Source organism: Microtus oregoni, unplaced genomic scaffold, assembly GCF_018167655.1.
Source record: "Microtus oregoni isolate MIOR12 unplaced genomic scaffold, Mior012 000003F_ref0000135, whole genome shotgun sequence".
Classification (NCBI taxonomy): domain Eukaryota; kingdom Metazoa; phylum Chordata; class Mammalia; order Rodentia; family Cricetidae; genus Microtus; species Microtus oregoni.
In genome coordinates, this window is record NW_024543062.1 from 50,151,408 (window position 1) to 50,177,442 (window position 26,035).

The following is a 26,035-nucleotide window of genomic DNA, read 5'->3' on the forward strand; positions in this document are numbered from 1 at the left end:
CAAACTGTTGCCAGTCACAACCATTCCCCACCCAGGTTGGCCTCAAACTCCTTATGTAGCTGAGGTGACTGTGAACATCTGATCCTCCTGCTTCCGTTGTGATGAATGACAGACGTGTGCACCATGCCCAGTTTATATGGCTGGAACTCAGCCGTGTCCCAGTCCTACTGGGTTCTTTGGTGTCCCAGACTTTAGGGGTCATTAATCTAAGGCCTTCATACTTCTCATCACCCCTGAGAGGTGGCCTTTGACTTCAGGGACAGTTGCTGAAGGAGGGGGGGCTCCACCCCACACAGTTGGCCTCACATGGAGAGTCTTCTGATGCCAAAATGTCCCTGTTTATTCTGAGTGGAAATCTACACGCACGCAAGCTTCCTGCACTAGGGCTCACGCAGGGAGTCTTACATTTTATCTTGTCAATCATGCTGATACTTTCCTCCTAAACTGTCAGCACTCTACCACCCCACACACTTGGCTTTTCCCGTGTACTCCGGGTGAGGCAACCGATCGTTGTCTTCCCAAAGCACCCAGATTCGTTAAGTTGCCTCCTAAAATAACATGCTTGCACTCATGACTTCCCAATGACATGGCCACCTGTTCAGTGCATTCTATTAGTGAAAGAGAAAATAAGTCCATTTTTATTTTTGGAGGCTAACTCATACCTCAGAGTTCCTACCATCTGACCCTGCTGACTCACGCTGAAGGGTGGATGGCGCTGGGGGAAGTACCCCATGCCAAGGGGCTTCTGAATGCCAAGCATTGTAGACACAGACCATCTCGTAGCTTCTTCTCATTTTCAACAAGCCTGCAGGGGAGAACATCTGATTTCCGCTTTGACGATGAAGAATCTGAGTCATTTGCTCAGGGGCTGGCCTTCTTGGGTTTGGAAGCCCGGCTTGTTTCCCTCCTGTCTACCGTGTGATGCTGCAGAACGTGGGCCGTTCCCATCCCAAGCCCTAGATGTGCTAAGTCAGGAAGGCTCCCTGCACAGATCTGGTGCCTTAAAGCTGCAATTCCTCTTCTCATTCGCTTACTAATCAGCACTCATCAGCTGTAGAAAATGCCAGCACAGAAGAGAACGGAAGGAACTTACAACTCTGCTCAGAACCAGGAGACCAAGGTCTTGCTGGCACGTGACATGTCTCCTTACCATGTGACACATCTCTCCTTACCATTTTTTAAAGGAAATTTTGATCACATTTTTTGTTTGTGTTGTGGGGGAGGGGTTGGCTCCTGTACCCCGGCTCAGAGGACCTGCTGGCTCTGCAGCGATCTGTTCTCTCCTTCCATTACATGGAACTGAGCACTGAACTCGCTCCACCGTCTGTCTGAAAGTGTCTTCCCTCGACAAGCAACCCTACCAGCTCACCGCAAGCTTGTTTTTAATGAAGATAAGAAATTGAACCCCACAGATTGGCTGATACCTTTTCCCCCCAAGACAAGGTCTTGTGTACCATAGGCTAGCCTCAAACTCACTATGTTACACAGCTCCATAGATTTTTAAAAAGTGATTATAAGGCCTAATCACAGGATATATAAGTGCAGGTCCCAGGCAAGACCCCCCAGAACGTGATATTCAATTTAAAAACAAAACTGTTTTGCCCAAATAGAGAATTCCAGTGGCTTGCTTTATTCCTTTCCCGTCAGGGTTTCATGTAGTCAAACATGGCTTTAATCTCTGCGTGGCCAGGAAGAACCTGAACTTTTGACCCCTCAACCTCTACCTGCTTGTTCACCCCCAAACCCACTTTCTGAAGTGTGGGGGATGGAAGCCAGGGCTTCTCCCATACTAGACAAGCAGTCTGCAAACCGAGCTCCAGCCCCAGCTACCCAATCACACTGATCACAAAAATTTCCACCTATCATAATTCAACCCTTCTGTCCATATAGCTGAAATCACACAGTGCTTCAAGTCTGTCTCCCGTTTTTGTGTTCACCGGGAACAGGCCCTGACTTCTTTAAAATCTCACTGGAAGCATCACTTTAACCCTGGAAGAACATTAGAGATAGCATAGGTCAGCCAGGCGGTGGTGGCACACAACTTTAATCCCAGCACTCGGGAGGCAGAGGCAGGTGGATGTCAGTGAGTTTGAGGCCAGCCTGGTCTACAAGAGCTAGTTCTAGGACAGGCTCCAAAGCTATAGAGAAACCCTGTCTTGAAAAACCAAACAAAAAGACATGTAGGTTAAGATAGCATACAACATTCTGCTGTTGGGCGCTGGAAGCTTCTATCACAGTAGCTCTGTAGTGAACATCTTTATGGACAACACAATGGAGAAAAGGGCTTCTTCCAGGCTTGATGATGTTAACACAGAAAAAAATAAATATAATCTTAAAAATGTCTTTATAAACAAATATTTTTCTGAGGATTTTTGTGCCTCAGTATCCTCATGGCACTGGTTCTGGGAAACCTATGTATACCCAAATCTGAAGATACTCAAATCTCTTACATAAAATTGCATAATATCCACATGGCACTTATGCACATCCTTCCATGTACTCAAATCCACCTCTAGTGTGGAATGTACCCTGGGCGCTCTAGAACAGTGGTACTGGAGTCTCTAGGGAATGAGAACAAGGATCAGTGTCTGCACATGCTTGGGACAGAAAGAACTTGGTTTTTTATTTTTGTACTTATTTATCCCATGTTGGGGGCATGTGTCATGGCACATGTGTGGAGGTCAGAGGACAACTTACAACCTGGTTCTTTCCTTCCACCATGGGGGTCCCAGGGGTAGAATTCAGAGGGTCAACCTTGATGACAAATACCCTTTTCCACTAAGCCACCTCACCGGCCCAGAAACAGCTCCCCATCCCCAACATTTTAAAATTGTGGTTCATTGGCTATGTAGACACAGAACCTGTGACTGTGGAGGGTGACTCAGGTTTTTAGAATTAACTCCTGGAGAGTTGTTCAGGGACTCCGTTGGTAGAGTGCTTGTTTAGCGTGCAGGAAGCCCTGGCTTCCAGCCCTGGCACCGTGAAAGCCTAGCAGGGGGGCACACACCACTTGGGAGGCAGCATTAAGAAATCTAGTAGTTCAAAGTCACCATCAACTACAGAGCAAGTCTGAAGCCAGCTTGGTAGCCACAAGAGAGACCCTGTCACAAGATAGAAGGGAGGCCAGAAGAAGCGCCCATCTCAAAGGTCCTCAGTGCGTATCTCCACATTCTTTCCTTGAAAATTGAACCAGTTTTCATTCCCACTGTACCCTCATCTTTGTAGAGTATTATTAATTTTAAAATCTCTCAATTTTGGTTGTTAATATTACCATCATTTTAATGTACATTTCTTCAACCCACCTTGACTATTGTACCTGGACCTAAATGCAGGTCTTACCTCTTTTTGGTTCAGTATTCCTTTCTACTGCAATATTTTTGCATCAGTGTGAGGAGGCGGTGACTGGGTAAATGTCACACCACTGGTAGTGTAGGGCATAGGTCGAGGTGACGCTCCTCTGCTTCTTCCTTGTAGCGCTGTATAGTAAAGTGCTTCTTTTTGCCATTTAGAGATATTTTATTTTTATTTATGTGTATTGCACATATATGTGCATATGTGTAGGTGCCCCTGGAGGTCAGATGTGTGTGTCTGCTCTCCAGGAACTGGAATTACTTACAGGTGGTTGTGAGCTGCTTGACGGAGATATGGGAACCAAACTTGGGCCTTCTAAAGAGAAGCAAGCTCTCTTGAGCGTTGAGTCACTGCTCCAGCACACCGAGCAGCAACAAACCTCGCCGTTTTAATGAAGTGAATGAAATGGTGACAGGTGTGGAAAGAGGCGAGAAATAGGCAAGGGATGCAGAGCAGGCTGTAGAGGGACGGTGGGAAGAGGAGTTTTATTTGAAACTGGCAAGGCATTGCATGCAATTACAACTTTCCTAAAGACAACACCTTCATCTAGAAGACTAATTGAATAGGTAGTTCTAGAAAGAAAGAAAAAAAGAAAGGAAGGAAGGAAGGAAGGAAGGAAGGAAGGAAGGGAAGAAGGACTAATAGGTGGACCACAAAAGCTAGCTACCTTCAGGGCTACTTAAAAGGATTCGGAGCTAGGTTTGGTGGTGCACACCTTTAATCCCAGCACTAGGAGGCAGAGGGGGAATCTCTGAGTTAGAGGCCAGCCTTGTCTGAGGACAAGGACAGCCAGGAATACACAGAGAAACCTTGCCTTTTAAAACAATAACAAGACCAAGATTCTGGAGGGGACTGATATCACACACCTTCAATGCATGCACTTAGAAGGTATAGGCAGAAGGATCGGGAGTTCAAGGTCATCTTCAGTTATATGGTGTTCAAGGCCAGCCTGGAATATGAGAGACCCTTTCTCAGAACAAAACAAGAGCTGGAGGTGTAGTTAAGTTGAAAGAATGCTTGCCTTGTATGCATAGAGCTATGTGTTTGATTCCCAGCACCATACAAACCAGGCATGGCAGCAGGAGTTAATTCTAAAAACCTGAGTCACCCTCCACAGTCACAGCCAGAGTTCAAGGTCATCCATGGCCTCGTAGAAAGTTTGAGGCTAGCCTGAGATACATGAAACCCTTTCTCAAAAAAAAAAAAAATTATGCCAAGTATGGGCAGTGGCGGTGCACGCCTGTAATCCCAGCACTTGGGAGGCAGAGGCAGGCAGATCTCTCTAAGTTCGAGGCCAGCCTGGTCTACAAGAGCTAGTCCTAGGATAGGTACCAAAGCTACACAGAGAAACCCTGTCTCAAAAAGCAAACAAACAAAATTCCAGTATTTTGCATTGTTGTATGCCAAATGCCTTCCTCCAAAAGTTGTGAGGAGCTTGTCTCTGGAAGTAATCCAGTAAAGTCTTGCATTCATAGTGCTGGTAAAGGGACCTACTAACAGGCATCAGAATAGCAGTCAAGATTGTCAGGATCAATGCTGCCTCAAGCCGGTACCCTGGGACACAGAAGGGCTGGCTATGGCCGGATGGGCAGGTAGGGCTGACCTGTGCCTCTCTCTGCAGCATGCGTACCTGCTGAAGCTCAAGGTCATGTACACGGTAGGCTACAGCTCCTCCTTGGCCATGCTCTTGGTCGCCCTCAGCATCCTATGCACTTTCCGGTGAGTCCCCCAGCCTTCAAGTCTTCCTAACTACTCGGGATGGAAAGAGGGAGGTCTTGGTGGGCTGCCTGGCCATCTTGTGAAGCTCAGGACAGCTATAAATGTGACTCAACACAAAATCAGAAACTTAAAATGTATTTTTTACAACTCAAAAAAGCAGCAAATTTGTAGATGACAATGCGCTGATACAACGTCATACAAAATGAATGTATGTAAACATATGTAAGTCCTCCAATCCAGAAGGCTGCAGTTGGAGCCCTGGATTTACTGTGCACACTAAGACAATTCTTTGTTCAGTGCAGTCCAGAGAAGCTGAAAGGTTGGACACACCCTGTTTAAGCTTCCTTGAGGGTCGAGGGGTGTGGTTCAGTTGGTAAAGTGCCTGCCTAGCAAACCCAAGGCCCTGGATTGGATCCCCTGCTCTCTATCAGCTGGCCAGGGTGACACATCCCTGTGGCCACCCCAGCTGGAGGTGGGAGGATCAGAAAGTCATAATCCTCCTTGACTACATAGGTAAGGGGAAGCCAGACCAAGGTGCATAAGATCCTATCTCAAAATGAGACAATGGCAGGGAGGACCAGCAACAAACCTCCAGCCCCTAGAGCACAGAAGAAAATTCAGAAACTGGTGGCAGTGGCTGGTCAGGGCCGAAGACGGGCTGCTGTTACAAAACTCGTGATCGTGTTATCTGTTCTGCTCTGGTCTATTCTATTTTGAGTCACGGTCTCACCATGAAGTCCCTACTAGCCTAGAACTTGAGATGATCCATCTGCTTCCACTGCCAAAGTGCTAGGTTGACAGGCATGCACCACTATGCCTGGTTATCTTTTCCTTTGTGACTTCAGTACAGTACAGGGTGCATCGGGCACCTAGAGACCTATGCCCTCATGCAGGTTCTGTTAACAGAGCGCTAGGACCTGAGGGCTGTGGCGGGGCTTTGGTTTCCTCATGCCAGGGGAGGAGCAGGGCAGGTGGACCTGTCAGAACACCAGCCCCTCTCCATGGTCTTGCAGCCCCACATTCTCTCTGACAGGAGGCTGCACTGCACCCGCAACTACATCCACATGCACCTGTTTGTGTCCTTCATCCTGCGAGCCCTGTCCAACTTCATCAAGGATGCAGTACTCTTCCCCTCGGATGACGTCACCTACTGTGATGCCCGTAGGGTAATGTGCCTAAGTGTCCTAGACTGACCTTGGAGAAGACCAAACCCCGTAGCTTGTCATCCTCCCTGCAAGCATCCATTAAGATCACACAGATGATCCAGGGAAAAGGTGGTGTTTTGCAGGACATGGAGGTTCCAGGAGGTTCCGGAAGGTTCCATAGGGTTCCGCAGCCATGGAGACACAATGTCAGTCATGTGTGTGGGGAATCAGTGGAGGCCCCGTTAATTCCCAGTGCTCAGGAGTGGGCCAGCCACCCTGGGAACTAGAACTGTGGTCAGACTTCCCTGGACTCCTGCCAGCTCCCGAAATGGCAAAGTCTGGAGGGGGAAAGTGCCTGAACATCTGCATACCCAGGCTTCTAGAAAAACATCATTTCCCTAAGTGATTTTCTTCCACCCACTGTCTAGATGCCGCTTAAGCCACTGCACTCTCTCTGCGTGTCACCCGGCATCCCTGACCGCTCATCATAAGCTCCTCACTGATGAAGACTCCTAGTGACTCAAAGTTTTGCCCTCTGTCTGTCCTGCCCGGATGTGGGCCTTCAACCTCAGGCTTTCACCTCAGGGTTACAATATGGGTGCTGCACCTCCAAATTTCACGTCCATATTCTGGGCAAGGAAGAAGGCTGCAGATTAAATAGTTTATTTTCATTTTGAGAGATTTTGCTTTTTTATTTATCTCCCGGAAAGTACACGCATGTGCGCACACACACATGCAAACACGCACACTCAGAAGAAGGAAAGTAGTTTTGTTAATTTTGACTTATCACCCCACTCTCTCCCTAGGAGATAATGTCCTTCTTGGAAAATGAAGGTGTTGGTCAGCACTGGGGGGTTTTCTCTGAAGGAATGCAAGGATCAGGGCCAGTTCATAATTGGAATCTACTTCCTGATTTCTGGCAGATCCTAGGTCATCCTCCCTGGACCTGGGGGCTTGCAGTCTCTAGAGAACACTGTGGGCCTGGTCTCCTGACCAAGGAAAGCTTCAGGAGAACCCTTGAGTGTGTTCATTCCTGTGTGTACACATGCTTGTGCATGAGTGTGTCCATACATGCAGAGATGCAAGGTCAAACTCAGATAGCCTTCCGCAGCCTCTGCCTCTTTTATTCTTTGAGACTGGGTCCATTACCAGCCCAGAGCTCCCCAGTCTGCTAGTTTGGCTGGCCAGTGAGCCCCAGGATCTGCCTGTCTCCACCTCCCTAGTGTTGGGATTTCAAGCTTGTACTATCTGCCTTTTAAAAATGTGGGTTCTGGGAATCAAACTCAGGTCCTCATGGCTGTGCAGCAAACCCTTCACCCCATGAGCATCTCCAGAGCCCTGTGAAGACAGTTGCACCCCTTGAGTTTCACTCCTCTAGACCTGCCTCCTACCAGGCAGTGCTGTTTTCTTTGGGAGTAGTTACCCAAGGGAGGCTCAGCCACCCACCCCCGGCTCATGCGCCTATCTCTTCCAGGTGGGTTGTAAGCTGGTCATGATCTTCTTCCAATACTGCATCATGGCCAACTATGCGTGGCTGCTGGTGGAAGGCCTCTACCTTCACACGCTCCTCGCCATCTCCTTCTTCTCAGAGAGGAAGTGTCTGCAGGCCTTTGTGCTCCTCGGATGGGGTATGTCTGTCCATGGGTGCTGTGCGTGTGTGGTTTGCAGGAAAGGACGCTAAATTGAGAGCCAGGAGGACTTGGTTTCTAGTTGCAGCTCCATTCATCCACCCATCAATCTGTTCACCAAACCATCCACCATCTATCTACCCACACATCCATACCCACCTACCCACTCATGTATCTATCCACCCATTCACACACCCACCCACCATCCACAGACTCATCCATCCATCCATCCATCTATCCACCCATCCACTCATGCATCTCCTACCTTCTCATCCATTCATCCCCCTATCTACCCAACCACTAACCCATGTATCCTCTCCTTCATCTGTTCACCCATTCATCCAACCTGTAGAGTATGTACAGAAAGAAACCAGGGATTTAGTGTCTGCTCCCAGACCCGCATTGAACTAACTTAAGTAATCTTTGGCAAATTGCTGGATGGTTACCCTCTAACCTCGGGGTTTTTTTGTTTTTGTTTTTTGTTTTTTTTTTTGCCTTCCAAATGTGAAATCAGAGCTGTAATTTAGTGTCAACAGAATGCTGAGCATCCTGAGCTTTTTCCAATTTTATTCTGCCCAGCACTGGTCTCATCTTACACAGATAATTCATGCTTGTGTCCTCTTTATGTTTGAGCTCAGGAGACATGGCTCAGACAAACTTCAGCAGGAAGGGAACAGGCCAGCTCACATAACTGATGAGTACATAAACCATCAACTTCACACCAAGCTGAATACAGGCGTTAAATGTTTTTCCTTCTGCTATTACACTGCCATTTGTAACAGTGGCTTTATTCACACTGTTTTCCATGTTACCACCAGGAGCTTTGTGGGATGCCTGGTTCTCACTACCAGGCTCCCATAACACAAAGACAAGGGACCTCTGCTTGCGCGCATGCACACACACATACACACACACACACACACACACACACACACACACACACAGTCGCCCCACCCTTCTCTGAACTGCTCTGCAGTTCATTCTGGTTGAGTCACATGACTCTCACCCATGTGACTGAGATGACCACAGGGCTCTAAGAGAACTGAGTGCACCATGGCCATAGGCCACTCAAACCACCTGGTTTCCAAAGGATGCTAAGGATTTAGTTTCTAGGACAGAGAACATGACAGCCAGCCAGTTGTGCAAAGGCCCCACTGCATATTTTCCTCCTCTTCTTTCTGGCCAAGGGAAATAACTCCCATTTCTAGAACACTTATTCCAGGTGGTGGCTTGGTGCTTTACACTGGTCACTTAATCAATTCACCAACCTCCAGAAGTCATTCAGAGACTTAAGCTCAGAGATGGGATGTATATACTCAACTCACACTGTAGACAAGGGTGGATTCAGGGTTACCAGACAATAACAAACATCCACCCATCCACTCTGTCACTAGGCACCAATATCTATCTGTCTATCCATCCAGCTACCTACTTATGAACACAGTATATACCCACCCTCCCATACTACACAATACACCTATCCACATAGTCACACATCCACACACCTCTCCATACATCTATCTAACCATCCATCTGTCCGTCCACCCACCTATCTATCTACCCATTCATTATTTTGATTTAGCACACAATAAGTAACCTCAAGGTTCTAAGTCGAATAAGGTTCCTGGGAGTGGTTCCCAGTTTCATTTGGTTTCTGCCTGGTGCCTTTACCTATGAAGTGTCCCTGCAAGGGAAGCCTTCTTCTGGTGTTTCTGTTTGTCTAAATCTCTACAGGCTAGAGTCTCTTCTCTCCATCAGACCAGCAAGAAGGCTGGCAAAACACACTGTGCCCTCCTGCTCCAGAATTTCGGCCTGTTTAGCCCATGACCCTTGACCAGCAGAGGCTTGCAGGACCATGCAGGTATCTGCATAGGCGGGTAATCCCATGAGGACCAGGGACTTGCCTTGACTGCCCCTGATTTGGAAGGCAGCTCACTGAGCTCCATAGCTCTAAACTGTCAGAGTTTGAGAAATCTGTAAGATCAGGACCATTATTGACTCAACATTAAGCTGTTCTTTGTGCTCCAAACTCACAAAAATACAGGGATTAAGGCTGGGGGTGTGGTCAGTTGGTAGAGCACTTGCCTTCTGTTCATGAATCGGCCTGGTTGGTGGTATACACCTGTAATCCCAGGATCACAAATACGAGGCCACTCTCTTAGCCACACGGTGAGTTCAAGGCCAGTCTGAGCTACAGGAGATGGTGTCTCCATTTATATTCACTAAATCAACATAAAGGTTACTGACACCAGATTGCCAACCCCGTCACCCCCAGGACTTCAGTCAAGTAAGAGATGTAACAGTGTTCGGGACTGGGACAGGGTCTCCTGCGTACTACACAGATGCTCTACATTGGGGCCACACTCCCCAGCCCTGCTCTTCAGTTCTGTTGATGGTTCCTCCTAACATTTATTCTCATGTTTCTCCCTTCGTGGGAGGAGGGGCACTTGAGAGGGGGCATGTGTGTGCATCCCAGTGGACAACCCAGGCATCATGTCTTGGAATCCATCCACCAGGAAGATGGGTGTTGAACTTTCCAAGTGCTAGGTGAACGGGTGCTCAGGCTCCAGGACTCTGCCTGTCCCCACCTTCCCAATACTGGGATTACAAGTGTGCTTCACCTCCACCTCCCCAGTGCTGGGATTACAAGCATGCTTCACCTCACACAACTGTTTTTCAAGTTCTGGGAGTTGAACTCAGGCCCCTATGCCTGCAAGGCAAGCATCTTATCAATGGAACTATCTTCCCGACCCCCATTCTTACATTTCTAAACAACATACCACTCTTCCTTAATCTGTCCATCTGAGATATTATTTTTGCCTTCTGATGGAAAAGATACAAAACTCCACATCCACACTTATATTCCCAGTTTTCATAGCTGTCGCTCAAGCCCACATATTCATTTACATATTCAGTGTGTACATTATCAGAACTGAGAAAATACTGTTTACTGCTGAGCCAGGTGGCATGCAATTATTTTGTTTTCTATTTATTTAACTTTTTTCCTGGAGTCATATTTTATCTGTACATTATCATTGTTTGATACAGATGTGAGTGACTCAGAGTTTACAGAGAGAATCATGTTCCCCAACCACTAGCTGCATTTGGCTTCCCCTGGTGCCTATAAATATTTTCTAATTATTTGTATGTACCTGTGTGTGTGTCTGAGTATAATGCCTATGGAGGCCAGAAGAGGGCATCAGATTGCCTGGAAGGGGACTTTCAGGCAGTTGTGAGCCAACCATCTGGGTGCTGGGAGCTGGACTCTCTAAAAAAGCAGCAAGTAATCTTAACCACTAAGTCTCTCCAGCTCCTCTCCCTCCTTCGTGTACTTAATAAGCGTCTCTACCTCATCTGACTCTTCTGCTTGTCTAAATCTCCATGTGCTAGGGTCTTGGCTCTCCATTAGACCAGCAGGGAGGTAGCTGGTTAGATTATTTTTTACTAATTCTTCCAAATCCTCTGAAAAAGCTTGCAGTATTATTTTCCAAATCATTAAATACAAAGGAAACCCCTAAGCTCTTACATGCTTTGTCAACCTGAATTTTGTGTGTATTTGTGTGTAGTGTGTGTGTCTGAGCATGTATATGTCTTGTGGTGTGTGTGTGTGTGTGTGTGTGTGTCTGGTGTGTGCAGGGTGTGTCTACTTGTGTGTATGTCTGGTGTGTGTGTATGTCTGGTGTGTTATGTCTGGTGTGTGTATTCTGGTGTGTGTGTATGTCTGGTGTCTGTGGTGTGTGCGTGCACTCATGTATGCAGAAGTCAAAGGTTTATGTCAAGTGTCTTCCACTGCCACTCTCCAGCTTATCTGTTGAGTAGGTCTCTCCCTGAACCAGAGCAGACTGATTGACTAGACAGGAGAGACAGTGAAGTCCAGGGATGCCCCCGTATCTGCTTCCCTTCTCTTCCATGCTAAGACACCTAGTACCATGTCCAGTTCTTTTAAAGATATATTTGCTTCTATTGTATGTTATGAGTGTTTGCTTTTGTGTGTGTATGTGAACCATATGCATACCCGGTGTCCACAGAGATCAGAACTGGTGGGTATCAGGTCTTCTTGAACTGGAGTTACAAACAGTTGTGAGTCACTATGTGTGTGTGCTGGGAACTGAACTCAGGTCCTCTGCAAGAACAGCAAATGCTCTGAACCGCTGAGCCATCTCTCCAGTTCCCTGTGGTGCTGGGGTATGAACTCAGGTTCGCCTGCTTGTACAGGAGTATTTTTACTGACAGAGCTCATTTCTCCAGGAATGTATACCTAAGATTTTGAAAAGCAATTAGAGAGAGATGTTGTCTAAAGACTGGTTTCAAAAATGCCAGGGTTAGAGATGTATCTCAATGGTACAGTCCTGCCTAGCATTCTGGAAGCCCTGAGCTTGGGCCCCACACCACAAAAACATTAAGTAAAAATGAGAGATGTTTTTGTGTTTTCAACTGTCACAACTGTTACTATGATACAGCTTCCCTCCCCTGCCCTTCCCTGCCCTCCCCTCTTCTCCCCTGTCCTCCCATATCCTCCCCTGCCCTCCCCTGCCCTCCCCTGCCCTCTCCTGCCCTATTCTATTACCCTGTCTTCTCCAGAAGCAGGTCTCCATTTCTTTTTCTTGCAGTTTTGTTTTGAGATAGGAACTCACTATCTAACTCAAGTTGACCTTGAGCATACAACCCTCCTCAAGGCTACAGTTATAGGACAGTTGTCCTTCTTTCCCTCCCTTCCTCCCTCCCTCCCTCCCTCTCTCCTATCCTCCCTCACTCCCTCTCTTTTTTTTTTGTTTAGTGTTAATAATGTATTTAATGTGTGTGTGTGTGTGTGCATGAGTGTGTGTGTTATGACATGTGTATGGAGAGACAGAGGGCAACTAGCAGGAGTTGATCCCCTCCTCCACCATATAGGTCCTTAGGGTGCAACTCTGAGCCATCTGACAGACCATGTCCTTGGACCTGCGTTACCTCTTAGACCTTCCCTTCTGCCCTGGCTTCACTCTCTGTGGAAGCTCTGTAGCCACGGGTACAGTCTCCCTTATTCTAAGTTCCCGCTCTGCCTCCTGTGGTTCTGTTGGCTTCTGCTTTCCGGGCATTTCTTGCCTTTATCTTCCAACTCTTCTACTGAATGTTTATCTTGGAAATCGTAGATTTGTTTCTCTGCCCTCTTTCTTGTCCTCTGGATGCTCCCAATTGGCAGCATCCTGTATCTCTTGTAGATGTTATCTTTCCTGACTCCTTGTGATCTCCCTGGGGTTGTTTTTGTTCAGGTTCCTTCTGCTCCCTGTCTGATCTGTTTCCTCTCAATTCCTTTTCTCTGGTTGTTTTGTTTCCAGCTTTTGCTGTAATCTGATGTCTGTGACCTTGGCTCTCTGTTAATAGATAAGAATGACTTAGTCCATTCTTGTCCATTCCCCCAGGGTACTAAAAACTGCATTTATTTGTTTATCATGTACAGGTGTGTGTGTGTGTGTGTGTGTGTGTGTGTGTGTGTGTTTGCGTGTGTTGTGCATATACATACACATGTCACAGTACACATGTAGAGGTGAGAGAATAGTTTGTAGGAGTCAGTTCCCGAGTCCAGGGAACAAACAAGCCATCTCAGCAGCCCTGCTTCTCCGCCTTTGTCTAGGGTCATTCAGTTTATTCAGAAAAGCATCCTTTAATGCCTTTGGTTGGAGTCAGGGGAGCAGAGTGAGGTAGAGATTTGCCTACTAGAGATCTAAACATAGAGTAGTCTGGGTGCCTGACCTCTCTCCATCCATTGTGTAGATCAGCAAACCTGTGAGAATCATTGAATGAGCCACAGTGAAAAACAAAGCAAGTGGGCACAGCGGTGCACTCCTGGGGCCTTAGCCACTTGTGAGGCTGCAGCAGGAGGATGGCTTGAATCTAGGCATTGGAGGCCACTAGACAGCACAGTGAAACCTCATCTTTTCAAACAGTCAGAGCGTAGAGCGCTTGCCGAGCATGCACAAAGTCCTAGGTTCGGGCTCCAGCACCCAGCATGGTGGTGCATACACCTGTAATCTCAGTTCTCAACAATTAGAGGCGGAAAATCAGGAGTTCAAGGCCATCTTCAGTTACATATTGAGTTCTGGGTTAGCGTGGGCTAAATGAGATTGTCTCAAAGAAAAAGCAAAGCAAATAGCCAGACCTAATGTTGTGGGGCCCCGGTGCCAGCTTTTTATGTGGCTTCTGGGAATTCAGATTCAGGTGTTCCTGATTGCACAGAAAACATTCTCACCCATTGAGCCATCTCCCCAGCCCCAAACGACAAGGTTTATGAGTCAATTCTTTAACAAAGTCAATGGCTTTTCCACCAGCTGGATTCTCTGTCTTCCCCATTCTGCTGGGTATATCCCATTTCAAACCAGGGCCTCACCAAACTGCATCCATGTGCCTTCTCTCCTAGAAGTCCTCAGGAATCTGGCCCAGGCTCCCGGGAGTATCCTAACCCCAAGTGGCTTTCAGGTTCCGTAAAAACCCACTGCAGTTCTTAGGATAGTAGCATGTGGCTGCACACTGATGCAAGATGATAAAGAGGGTTTCCATGGAAACCAAACCTTGTCATCCACCTGGTACCCGGATAAGGATAAATGCCCGCTCACTGTGCCTGAGTTCTCTCTCCCCTACCTGGATTAGTTGCTTGTCTTGCTGCTGTGGGAAAATATCCGGACAGAGGCAGCTTAAGAAAGGATTGTTTGTCTCACAGTTTGAGGGGAGAGTCTGTCATGGCCACGCAGGCAGGGCAGCAGGAACCTGAGGCAGCTGCTCACACGGCATCCACAGTCGGGAAGCAGAGGGATGAACACTGGTGCTCAGCTCACTTTCTCCTTATTCAGCCTAGAACCCCAGTCCATAGAACGGTGCTGCGCACATTTGGGGTGGGTCTTCCTGCCTTAATTAGCCTTACCTAGATAGTTCCCTGAAGACACACCCAGAGTTCTGTCTGTTCGGTCATTCTAAATTCCATCAGGCTACTGTCAACATTAAACATCATACTGTGCCTCCCTTTTGTTTTGGCCTTCAGGTTCTCCAGCCATTTTTGTTGCTTCATGGGCTATCAGCCGGCACTTTCTGGAAGACATCGGGTAAGCTGGTAGGAGGAGGAGCAAGAACACTATACAACATTTTACAGTCAGTCTCTACGGCAGCTGGCTCTGCAGCTGGGAATTCACCTAACCTCACACATGCTTGCCTAGCATGCAGGAAGCTCAGAGTTTGATTCCAGCATTGCATTAACTGGATGGAGCAGAGGAGGACAGATGTATCTTCAGGATTAAAGAATTTGTTAGTTATGTGGATATGCGCAGATGTGTGCGTGTGAGTGCAGATGCCCACGGAAGCCGAAGACACCACTGGATCCCCTGGATCTGGGATTACAGTAGTTGTGAGCTGTCCTACATGGATGCTGGGAACTGAAGTCAGGTTCTCCGCAAGAGTAGTATGTGCTCTCAACCACTGAGCCATCTCTCCAGCCCTGAGAGGAACAGATCTCAATGGTGGAGGGCACAGTGTGAGGGCTAAAGACATAAACACAGTCTTCCTTCCGAGGGTGGCACTGGGAAACGTGTCTGCCAGTCAATCAGTTCCCCACTCCTAATGATGCCCAACACTCTCTTCTCTTCCGTAGATGCTGGGACATCAACTCCAACCCTTCCATCTGGTGGCTCATTCGAGGGCCTGTGATTCTGTCCATTCTGGTAAGTGGCCATTCTCTCCTGAGCTGGGGACAAGTAGGGGAACACTGGATCCGTGAAAAACAGAGGGTTGGATATCCTGGAGCCTGAGTTTCCAGCAGGTACCAGGAGGGTAGAAACGGCAGGATTCCAGAGGTTGGCAGGCAGACTGTCCCCTAAGGAGTGGAGGAGGGAGTGGGTCAGGCCCGTCAGGAGTCATTTACCCTGTCTTTAGAACCTAGAGCTCAGAGATTTGAGATAAATACCCCCCTCAAAAGCAACCCACTACCAACAAAACAAAGATCAAATCCTTCCCAAGTATGTTAAGTTCGTTTCAGCACTCAGGAGACAGAGGCAGGAGAATTGAGAGTCTGAGGCTTGTCCGAGCTGTGTGGTAGCATGCTCTATCAAGGAGAAAAGTGTGGGTTGATATGGAGGCTCAGGGCTGTGCAAACCTCACCACTGGAGTGAGTTCCATCACAAGAACCTGCAGTGGAACAGTGAAGCGACTAATGCAAGTTAGTCTTTGACCTCTGCAGGTGTGTGTGCGTGTGTGTGTGCATGTGTGCATGTGTGCGCACATGCGTGTGCGTATGCCCGTGTGTGCACTGTGTGTGTGCTCGCAAGTGAAAGCATGTGCAAACACAGATATAAAATAAAAATAAAATAAAAAGTGGACTCCAAGGCTCAGTCAAACCTTTATTCATCGAGATTTACAGGGGATTACAAGCCCCAAGGGTGAGTGATCTGGCTGGCATTGTGTAGACGTGTGGGCCACTGAACCTGGATGGCAGGGTGTGTCATTTCCAGCTGTGGTCTCTGGATTTATGTGTCACTGGGACTCAGGCTGCAGGGTGAACAGCCACGATTTGTCATCCTGGCTGTGGTGTCTCTCCTGTCCCCAGCTCTAGGGGTCAGGGCCAGGACAACTTTAGCCTGACCTCCGCCTTGTGCCTTGCAGATCAATTTCATCTTTTTCATAAACATTCTAAGAATCCTGATGAGAAAACTTAGAACCCAAGAAACAAGAGGAAATGAAATGAACCAGTATAAGTAAGTGTAAGGCAGAAAGCTTGGCATGCTGGGACAGTCGGCGAGCATCTACTGAACACCTGCTGTTTACCCCACTATGCTAAGCAGAAAGGCAGGCCTGGGGCATACCTGTAGTGTGACTGGGGCGGGTGGGAGGAAATACACCTGAATATGAAGCCTCAGACACTGTGGGGAGGGAAACCTATGAAACCAGACAGGAACCCTTCAAGTATAGATCTGAGCCCTGCAAGGCTGGGAGGGCAAGGGAGTGGATAGGAGGTGTTGAGATGAGGTGGGGTAGAAAGGGCATGACAAGGCCCTCTCCTGTCTCCTCATTTGCTGAGCACAGCAGCAATAGCACAGGTGTCTGATTTATCTGCTAGTGAAGCCGTTGAATGCTTATTGATTTATGTTACTGATAGAGGGGGAGACCAGGAGCACTGAGGCTTGGTCAAGCATCTGGCCAGTGTTGTGCCTGGGTAGTTAGCGCATGGGACTTTAGAGATTTTGCAAAATAAATGAAAACGTGCTGGAGATGTTGTTCTATAATGGGATACTTGCTTAGCGTGAGTGAGGGCTGGGGTTCCTCATCTAGCACTGAAAAATACACAGATTATAGATCACAGATAAGAGGGTAGATAGGTAGATGACACATAGGTATATAGATAGATGATAGATATAGATACAAACTTTCAAAGATGACAGATAGGTGATAAATAGTTGATTGATACATGGTAGATAAGCAGGCACATACAAAGATAATTGATAAATAATAAATAAATGACTGGTAGATACACAAATAGACGACAGATAAAGTTAGACAGGTAGATGAAAGATAGATAGATAGATAGATAGATAGATAGATAGATAGATAGGGAGATGATAGACAGGTAGATGAGAGAGGGATAGGGAGATAGGGACATAGATGATATAGATAGATAGATAGATAGATAGATAGATAGATAGATAGATAGATAGATGATAGATAGATAGATCGATCCAGAAAACAAACAAAACCCCAAATTGAAAAAGTATCTTGAAACACTGCAGCATAACTTAAAACAATCAGGCCCTTGAAGGGTTGAGCTCTGTGTGAGGAGGGCTTGAGCAGATCAGGAGTGGCAGCGTACCCTGTGTCCCCAGGCGCCTGGCCAAGTCCACCCTCCTGCTGATCCCCCTCTTCGGCATTCACTACATCATCTTCGCCTTCTCTCCAGAGGACGCCATGGAAGTCCAGCTCTTCTTTGAATTGGCCCTAGGCTCCTTCCAGGTAAGTTTTGGGGATCGTGACTTAAAAGAGGGCTCCTCAGGACTAGAGCAGTGGCTCAGTTAGGAGAGGACTGGCATTGTAAGCATGGGAACTGAGATCAATCCCCAGATCCTACAGAAAACGTGTGGGAGTGCGTGCCTCTAATCCCATCAATGCTGAGACAGAGGCAGAGACAAAGCGATCCCTGGAGTTCACCAGTGAGCCAGCCTAGCCTATTTGGAGAAGCTCTAGGTCCATGAGAGACCCCATGACAAAAAGTCAAAGGACACCTGAGACCTCCACATCTGTGTACATAGGTTCATCTGCACATGTGTATACACACACACACACACACACACACACACCCCAGCTTTCAGTTTCCTTTGAGAGAAACGAGGCTGCAGAGATAGCAAGCCTGGCAGTCCCACACAGTGCCTACCCAAGGCCACAGGAGAGGACCTCATGATGTCAACTGATTTTGAGTCTCCAACAGTAAAAGCATGGGAATGGGGGAGGTAGACTCCTGGGAGAAGGAAAGAGAAAATCGACAGAGCATGATGGATAAAGAGTTACACAACCACACGGGTAGCACATTCACAACCACAATGACACACTGTGTAAAGCCACAGGCAGGCAGAGGAGCCCTCTGTTTCTCACTGGGAAGTCCAGAGGAAATGTCTAAAACTGAGAAACTGGAAACTCGCAACATCAGCATGTTATTGAAAAAAAAAAGTTAAGAGTGTTCAGGCTGTACTCAAGTTACCCCTAAGGAGCAGGAAGTGGGAGTGGGTGGCAGGAGGGTGCTGGACTTGTGTGGGTGTGCGTGCGTGTGTGTAAGTGTGTGTCAGGGGACAACATTCCTCAGGACTGTCCACCTTGTTTTTTTGCCCTTGTTTTGATTTTTGCATTTTAGATAGGATCTCTCTGTAGCCTGGAACTTATCAAGTAGACCAGACCATTCTAGCGGGCTGGCCAGCCCAGAGACCTGCCAATCACTGTCTCCCCGGTGTGCCACACAATGACTATTTTAGATGGAACCACTGAGCCATCTTCTCAGCCCCAGGATGTTGGAGTTTTAACCAGATTCTTTTGACAGGAGGTAGGGGAGGTCACCTACCTCTAATCCACCAAGATGTTATGAAGTTATGGCAACACTAACAAAAATGGGTAAGAAGAAACCCTAATTGGAATCTCGAGCTTCACATTGTTACTTTATTTATTTGCTTGGAGCCATTTCTTTCCAAAAATAACATAAAGTCACTTTTAGCAACAACCAATGGAGAAAAAAATATGTAGATGACTTATCAGTGGAAAAAACTATACACCCTGTGTGGTAGTGTACTTTGTAATCCAAGCACTTGGGAGGAGGAGGTGGGAGTCGAGGTCACCCTTCACGACATAGCAAGTTTGAGGTCAGCCTGAGTTTGGAGTTTTCCAGAAGCCAAAGAAAGAACAGTTTGTTTCAAGGCTTATAGTATCCATTAGATGAAAGCCAGTTAATATGGCCTGAGGCTTACTGGAAGAGCATTTGCCTGCATGCCTGAGACCCTGGGTTCCATCCCCAGTACAACCTGAGCATGCATGTGTTCATACACATACACAGACAGACAGACAGACACACACACCAATGAAAACAAACCCACTGCCTAAAGAAGCCTTGTGATTCTGTTCTAGAGCTTGAGGACACCCAGCTTCCAGCCCCCACCCCACCCCCACTAAGTCTTCCTTGCAGAGAGACTCTAGCAGAGCCCCCCCCCCCAATAGGGAGGTCTTAGCCTCAGCGTGAGGCCTCCACTCCCTCTTTGTCCCTTGGATTCTGCTCTTGGTGAGCTGAGCTCTGGATTCCAGGGAAGACTGCTCACAGGGGACACAGTGAGTCAGGACCTCTCTGCTATTTCAAATCCAACCTCAGGCTGTCCCTGTGCTTCCTCTGAGAAGCTTCCCTGAGCAGAGCCTCTGCCAACACCTTGGTCCTGTTGCACATTTAAAATGGTCTCACTATGACCCATCTCATTGGGGACTCTGAGGTTCAGGCATTTGGAAGGACTTAGCTTGACCACCAAAGTAGGTAATAAGCATTCAAAGAGCTTGGGACCCCAGGGCTGCTTCTCCATGAAGATAGGGACTTCCTGTCCCCAGAACTGGGAAGATAAAAAAAAAAAACCCACCAAGAACACTTTCCTAATGTCCCATGGACGTGCTTATAAATGAGAAGACCATAAGAAACATGTAAATAGCTGGGCCTGGTGGTACATGCATGCAGTCCCAGCCCTTGAGTTGGGAAGATAGCTTCACATTCTAGGCCAGCCTGTGCTATATTGCAAGTTCCAAGCCAGTCAGGGGCTTGTGAGAGTCTGTTCCCCCATGTGTGTATGTTCTTATGTATACAAATTATTAAATATGTATATGTACCCATAGATATGTATGTGTATTCATATACAAATGTATCAAAGTTTCTCCCTCATACCAAAGTGAAGAGAATAACAGAATGAACCTGTATCTACCAACCAAAGAGAGAGAGAGAGAGAGAGAGAGACAGAGACAGAGACAGAGACAGAGACAGAGACAGAGAGAGATGGGGCCATGGCCTGGAGAGATGGCTCAGCGGTTAAGAGTCCTTATTGCTCTTGCAGAGGATCTGAATTTGGTTCCCAGCATCCTTGTTAGGTGCTCACAATTGCCTATAATTAGTTCCAGGGAATCTGGTGCTTTCTTCTGACCCCTGCAGGTACCTGAGCACAGGTGGCATGCGCACATGTCCACAGATATACGTAACTGCACATAAATAAAAGTAAATCTCTAAGAAAAACCATATACACCTACTATAACAGCAGAACTCACAAGTATTGTTCTGGCTTTGTATCTCCATGGTAGAACATGAGTTTAGCATGCCTGGACCATGGGTTCAAGTCCTGCCCCCTTCAAAAACAGCATGGGGAGATGGCTCAGTGGGCAAAGCATTCACTGCACAAGGATGAGGACCTGAATTGGAATCCCCAGCACCCACGTAAAAAGCTGGGGTGGGGTACCAGCAGAACAAGGTGGATCCTGGGAGCTCATTAGTCAGCGGCCTAGCGGTTCAGAGCCTTGGGATCAGTGAGAAATCCTGTCTCAGGAAGCTGAGGAGGCCTGATTAGGGGTAAGGACCTGTGCTGACTTGTTGACTTCAGGCCTTCATCAGTCTGCACATGTGCTTCAAGTGCACACACGTGCACACACACACACACACACACACACACACCTCACAAAGCCCATATCCCCTAGCACAGGTACTAGCACAGGTACATATTAAGCCCACCACGCAGTGGCAGGTCCATTGCCCTTTGGGGTCCTTCAATGTGACAAGCAGCTAAAGCCTAGAGCAGAGAGGCCAGGCCAGCTGATGTTTTAAGCTATATATGGAAGCCTCAAGAGGGGAGGTGGAGGGCAGGCCTGTGAGGAAGGCAGGATGGTGAGGCGGGCTCTGAGGGAGGGAGGGAGGGAGGGAGGGAGGGAGGAGTGGAGGGAGGGTACAGGTGCTCTGTGGATAGTTACTTTCCCATTGCTGTAATCAAACACCCTGACAGGAACTGTGTAGGGAAAGGAGGGAGGGAGGGAGGCTTTGCTTTGCCCCACAGTTCTAGGGTACAGCCCATGATGGTGGAGAAGCCTTGGTGGCAGGACCCGAGGCAGTTGGTGGCATTGTGGTACTCAGCTGACTTTCTCTCTACTGGATGGAGTAGTGCCCCCCGTGTTTGGGGAGAGTCTTCCCACCTTGGTTAATCTAGAAAACCCCTAAAGGAATGCTCAGAGGTTCTCCTCTAGGTGATCCTAGCCTCTGCCAAGTTGACAGTCAGTAGCAACCAACACACATCACTCACGGCTCTGCAGGCATTGCAGACTGACGACCCAGGGAATATCATCAGGAAAGCAGGAGCTCTGAGAAAAGGTCCAGATAAACTCCACCCCTCCAAGTCAGGAGACACAGCCTGGACCCCAGAGCTGCCTGCACCTGATACACACCTGCACTTGACCCCAGAGCTTCCACACCTGCTAGCATACCTGCACTCCACCCCGGAGCTGCCGGAGCTGCCCGCACCTCCTATAGACCTGCACTCGACCCCAGAGCTGCCCGCACCTGCTAGCACACCTGCACTTGAACCCAGAGCTTCCACACCTGCTAGCACACCTGCACTTGACCCCAGAGCTGCCCGTACCTGCTACAAACCTGCACTCGACCTCAGAGCTGCCTGCACCTGCTAGCACACCTGCACTCCACCCCGGAGCTGCCCTCACCAGCTAGCACACCTGCACCCGACCTCAGAGCTGCCAGCACCTGCTAGCACACCTGCACTCAACCCCAGAGCTGCCTGCACCTGCTACAGACCTGCACTCGGGCATACTTTGCTCTCACCACACGTCTGTTCTCCAGCAGGAATTTATCACCTTTCTTGTAAGCCCAGGATCTCCCACTGGAGTGACCCTGCCCCTCATAAGGGGATGGGGTGATTCTTCAGGGGCCTCCTATCTCTGCTATCCTGGATGGCATTCTTCACCAATTCCAGAGACCTGAATGGATCCTTTAATCAGGGCCCAAGTCAGAAGCTCTTCCCTTACCGTCCCTGACACAGGAGTCGGAGGTCATATGTTAGGTCTCGGGGTCAATAAATGAAAACGACTTCTGCCTGTGTTGAAGGCAGGCAGGCAGATCAGTGCCCCGAAGTAGGGAATTCTCCAAGGCTGAAAGGTCCTAAGGAGCAAGGGTGGAGGAGGTGGTGTGTGTGTGTGTGTGTGTGTGTGTGTGTGTGTGTGTTGCTCACTCAAGGATTCAGGCAGGAGCAGGTGGGAGGGAGAAGTCTATAACCACAGACTAACACAGTTCCTTCTTTAGGGGCTGGTGGTCGCCATCCTCTACTGCTTCCTCAATGGAGAGGTGAGTGTCCTGGGGAACCACAGAATTCCAGTACAGGACTCCCCGCTGACCAGCCAAGGAGAGTGAGAAGGGGACTGAGGCAGGCCTGCTTGCTTGGCAGAGTCGTCCGGTGGTATGATAGATCACATCTTGGGCAATGTCCTCAGGACAGAACCAGCAGAAATAGATTCCGTGGGTCCGTACTGGGTCTGTGAAGTATTCCTTACCAAACTCCATGAGCAAGTTCAGCAAACCCAGATGAGCCCAGACCCCACTCAAACCCAAGTTCCCGACAGCTCTGCTGCCAGCTCTGGGAGGGACCTGGGTCACTTCCCACCCAGAACTCAGTCTTCCCATGAGTGAAGTGGGTCACTTGGAACTGCCCCAGCCTTGGTCAGAGACTGAGGATTCAGGATATGAAGCTCCAGTCACTGACCCTGGCTACACTGGTAGTGCACACAGGCCAAGTGTCTCTGTGGCTATTGACCAATCTGTCTGGTTCACACCTGAATGGGAGTGACCTCAGATGTTTCCCAAAAATCAAACATCAAAGCTGACTTCAGAGGTTCAAGTGTTCTCTTGAGGACCATAGAGGAAATGTCTAAGAGCAAACCCTCAGATTGCGGATGGATTCCAGACTGGGGTGAGGGAGGTATGGGAACAAGCATGCAGGTTTGGACACCTAACTCTGCAGTTTGTGGAACAAATCTTACACCTTTTCTGAGGAACGCAGTGTTAGAAGATGGCGGGTACCATCCAGAACTGATGTGGAAGGAGAGCTCAAGGTGTCCCCTGACCTCCATAAGAATGTCATGGCATGCACGTGTGTTCACATCTATCGCTCTCTAAATAAAGAAAGAAATAATTTTAAAATTTAAAGATGCCATGTACTAGTGCCCACGGTAGAGAAGGCCCTCAGTACCTTTTCTGTACATGGGGCAGGAATGGTCAGTCAGAGACCAATAGGGAAGGGGGCACAGCAGGGCCACGAGAGTAGGGACAGCTGGGCTCATCAGTGAGCCAGAGTCTAGGCAGAGGCCTGAGCTACCTTCTCGGGCAGTTGCTGCAGCTGATGGCTGGTTTTGGACAGGTGCAGCTAGAAGTTCAGAAAAAATGGCGCCAGTGGCACCTCCAAGAGTTCCCGCTACGCCCTGTGGCCCTCAGCAACTCCTTCAGCAATGCCACCAGCAGTACCACCCACGGCACTAAGGCCAGCACCTCGGAGCAGAGCCGGAGCACCCCCAGGGCCAGCATCATCTGAGGCTGCGGCAGGACTGGCAGTGGACACAGAGCTGGACACTCAATAGGATGGTTCTCTTCTAACAGCTCTTCTGTGTTTGAGTGGCTGAGAGGCCTTCCTCCAGGTCTGAGCTTCCTTAGAACTGAGACTGGGTCACCATGGAGCAAGAAACAGGTCTGTGATTTGGTCTTTCTTATTCTTCTGAGAGAGTAATTCAGTGGCTCCGGAGGAGGCAAGGGAATAAATGACATCCAGAACACCCTAGTCTCTGTGTGTCCATCTTTTGCCACCTGGGGAAGGCTTATGTTCTACATCGTTTCCCAGCTTCTCCCTGAGGGAGTAGGGAGCTTCCCTGCTTCCAGGTTCCAGCTCACTTTTAAGGACAAGCCTAGAAGCTCAGGAAATATGAGGAATCAAGCCGCTGGGCCTTAGGCTGATCTCGTCTGCCCTAGAGTTTTCATAGAGCATTCAGGACAGCAGCTAAATTAAGCTTCTGAAGCCCCTTTTCCATTATCTCTGATGTTGTATGAGGACTGGGTGGAAAACAGGTACATCAGGAAGTAAGCCATCCTCCCTATGAACGGCAGACAGCTCCCTGAAGGCCAAGACTTGCCCAAGATACTTGGCAACGATATGAAAGTCTTGTTGCTCTTTTGAGACAGTGTCTTCTATAGCCCAGGCTGGTCTACTAATCCCTAGCTGAAAATGGCCTTGAACTTCATCCTCCTGCCTTCATTTCCAAGTGCTAGAACTGCAGGCGTGCATCACCAAGCCTGCTTTATGTGGTCCTGGGAATCAGACTCATAGCTTCATGCACAGCAGGCAAGCATTTTACCAGCTATGCTACATCTCCATGGACTGCTAATGCATAGTCTTTTAACAATCTGAGCTTCAAGGCGGGTGGTGATTTCCCGACTCTCAAACAGGCAGAGGCCCATCTCCCTGCACTGTAAGCTTCCATAACTCTGGCTGTCAATGCCGGCACATAGGCACTCCCTGGCTCCATAAGAGGATGAAAGAGGATGAAATGAAGTGTTTGAATCTCCTTCCAAACACAACCTAGCAGGGGAACCTAAACAGAAACGGAGAGCTGGCCTCCGATTTGCATCTTCCAGCCTGCTGCAGGACCACTTCCCAGGCTGAGACCCAGGATGAGTGGTCAATGAATTCTGGTTTTGGTAAAACCAGACAGTCCCCATGAACTCCTCAGGTAGAGATGGCAGTGTGGCTCAGTCAGAGAGCACCTGCCCAGGTGCACCAGGCCTTGGATGTGAGTGAGCCTCAGCACTGCAAAACAAAACAGCCAGTTCTGGGGTCTCCGAGGTCCCTGGATAGTGATGGTTCCGATGTAGCATTTGTAGTCTCATGAATCTCAACTGGAATAAAGATGTCTAAAAGTCATGGCTAGAGAAGTGGCTCAGCCCACGAAAGCTCATGGTGAGCGAGCGTGACGGCTTCAGCTGCATCCTGGGAACCTACGTCAAGGCGGCAAGAAAGGACCAGCTCCACAAACTGATCTCCACCCCCCACATGTGCACATGATGTGTACATTCCCATGCATGCATGCGCAATAGTAAGATGAAGATAGGTAAGCTCACTGTAGGAGGGGCTGGAGGGATGACTTAGGGGTAAAATGGATGACGATCTGGGTTCAGTTCCTGGAGCCTGTGTAAAAGCCTGGTGCAGTTGTGCAGGCCTCTAATCCCGGTGCTGGGCAGCCAGAGGCAGGAAGTCCCTGGGGCTCCCTGGCCGTCCAGGAAAGTTCTAGGCCAGGGAAGGACACTGTCTCAAAAGCAAGGTATGTGGTCTCCTGGAGAATGACACATAAGGTTGATTTCACATGCCTGTGTACCCTCACACATATATGTGTACACACATGAACATGTACTCATACATATACAAAATCACAATAGAACTACTTGGGGAGGTTGGGGCAGAAGGATCACTTAAGCTCACAAAGAAGAGACCAGCTTGGGCAATATTTTGTCTCAAAATAAAATGGGCCCTCAGTGGTGAAGTATTTGATGGGTGAATAGAAGGCCCTTGGTGTGGTGCCAGAAGCATCACAGGTGTGTTCACCTAGCCCTGGAAGGGACCCTTATGAGAAGATCAGGGC

The 26,035-nt window shown here is 48.4% G+C and overlaps 1 protein-coding gene across 5 annotated transcripts in view; it reads left to right on the forward strand.

The window, feature by feature from the left end:
- Sctr (secretin receptor) overlaps positions 1–24,088 on the forward strand; it is a 52,780-nt gene extending 28,692 nt beyond the window's left edge. For 3 of the 5 annotated variants that reach the window (XM_041648961.1, XM_041648965.1, XM_041648963.1), the window contains 9 exons: positions 4,973–5,070; positions 6,104–6,236; positions 7,690–7,843; positions 14,859–14,919; positions 15,462–15,531; positions 16,469–16,560; positions 17,683–17,809; positions 22,659–22,700; positions 23,770–24,088. In XM_041648961.1, coding sequence (XP_041504895.1) covers positions 4,973–5,070; positions 6,104–6,236; positions 7,690–7,843; positions 14,859–14,919; positions 15,462–15,531; positions 16,469–16,560; positions 17,683–17,809; positions 22,659–22,700; positions 23,770–23,940 — 948 coding nt within the window. In that variant the 3' untranslated portion in view covers positions 23,941–24,088. The remainder of the gene's footprint in view (positions 1–4,972; positions 5,071–6,103; positions 6,237–7,689; positions 7,844–14,858; positions 14,920–15,461; positions 15,532–16,468; positions 16,561–17,682; positions 17,810–22,658; positions 22,701–23,769) is intronic. The other 2 variants (XM_041648962.1, XM_041648964.1) reach the window with 1 other exon arrangement.
- The last annotated feature ends 1,947 nt before the right edge of the window (positions 24,089–26,035 follow it).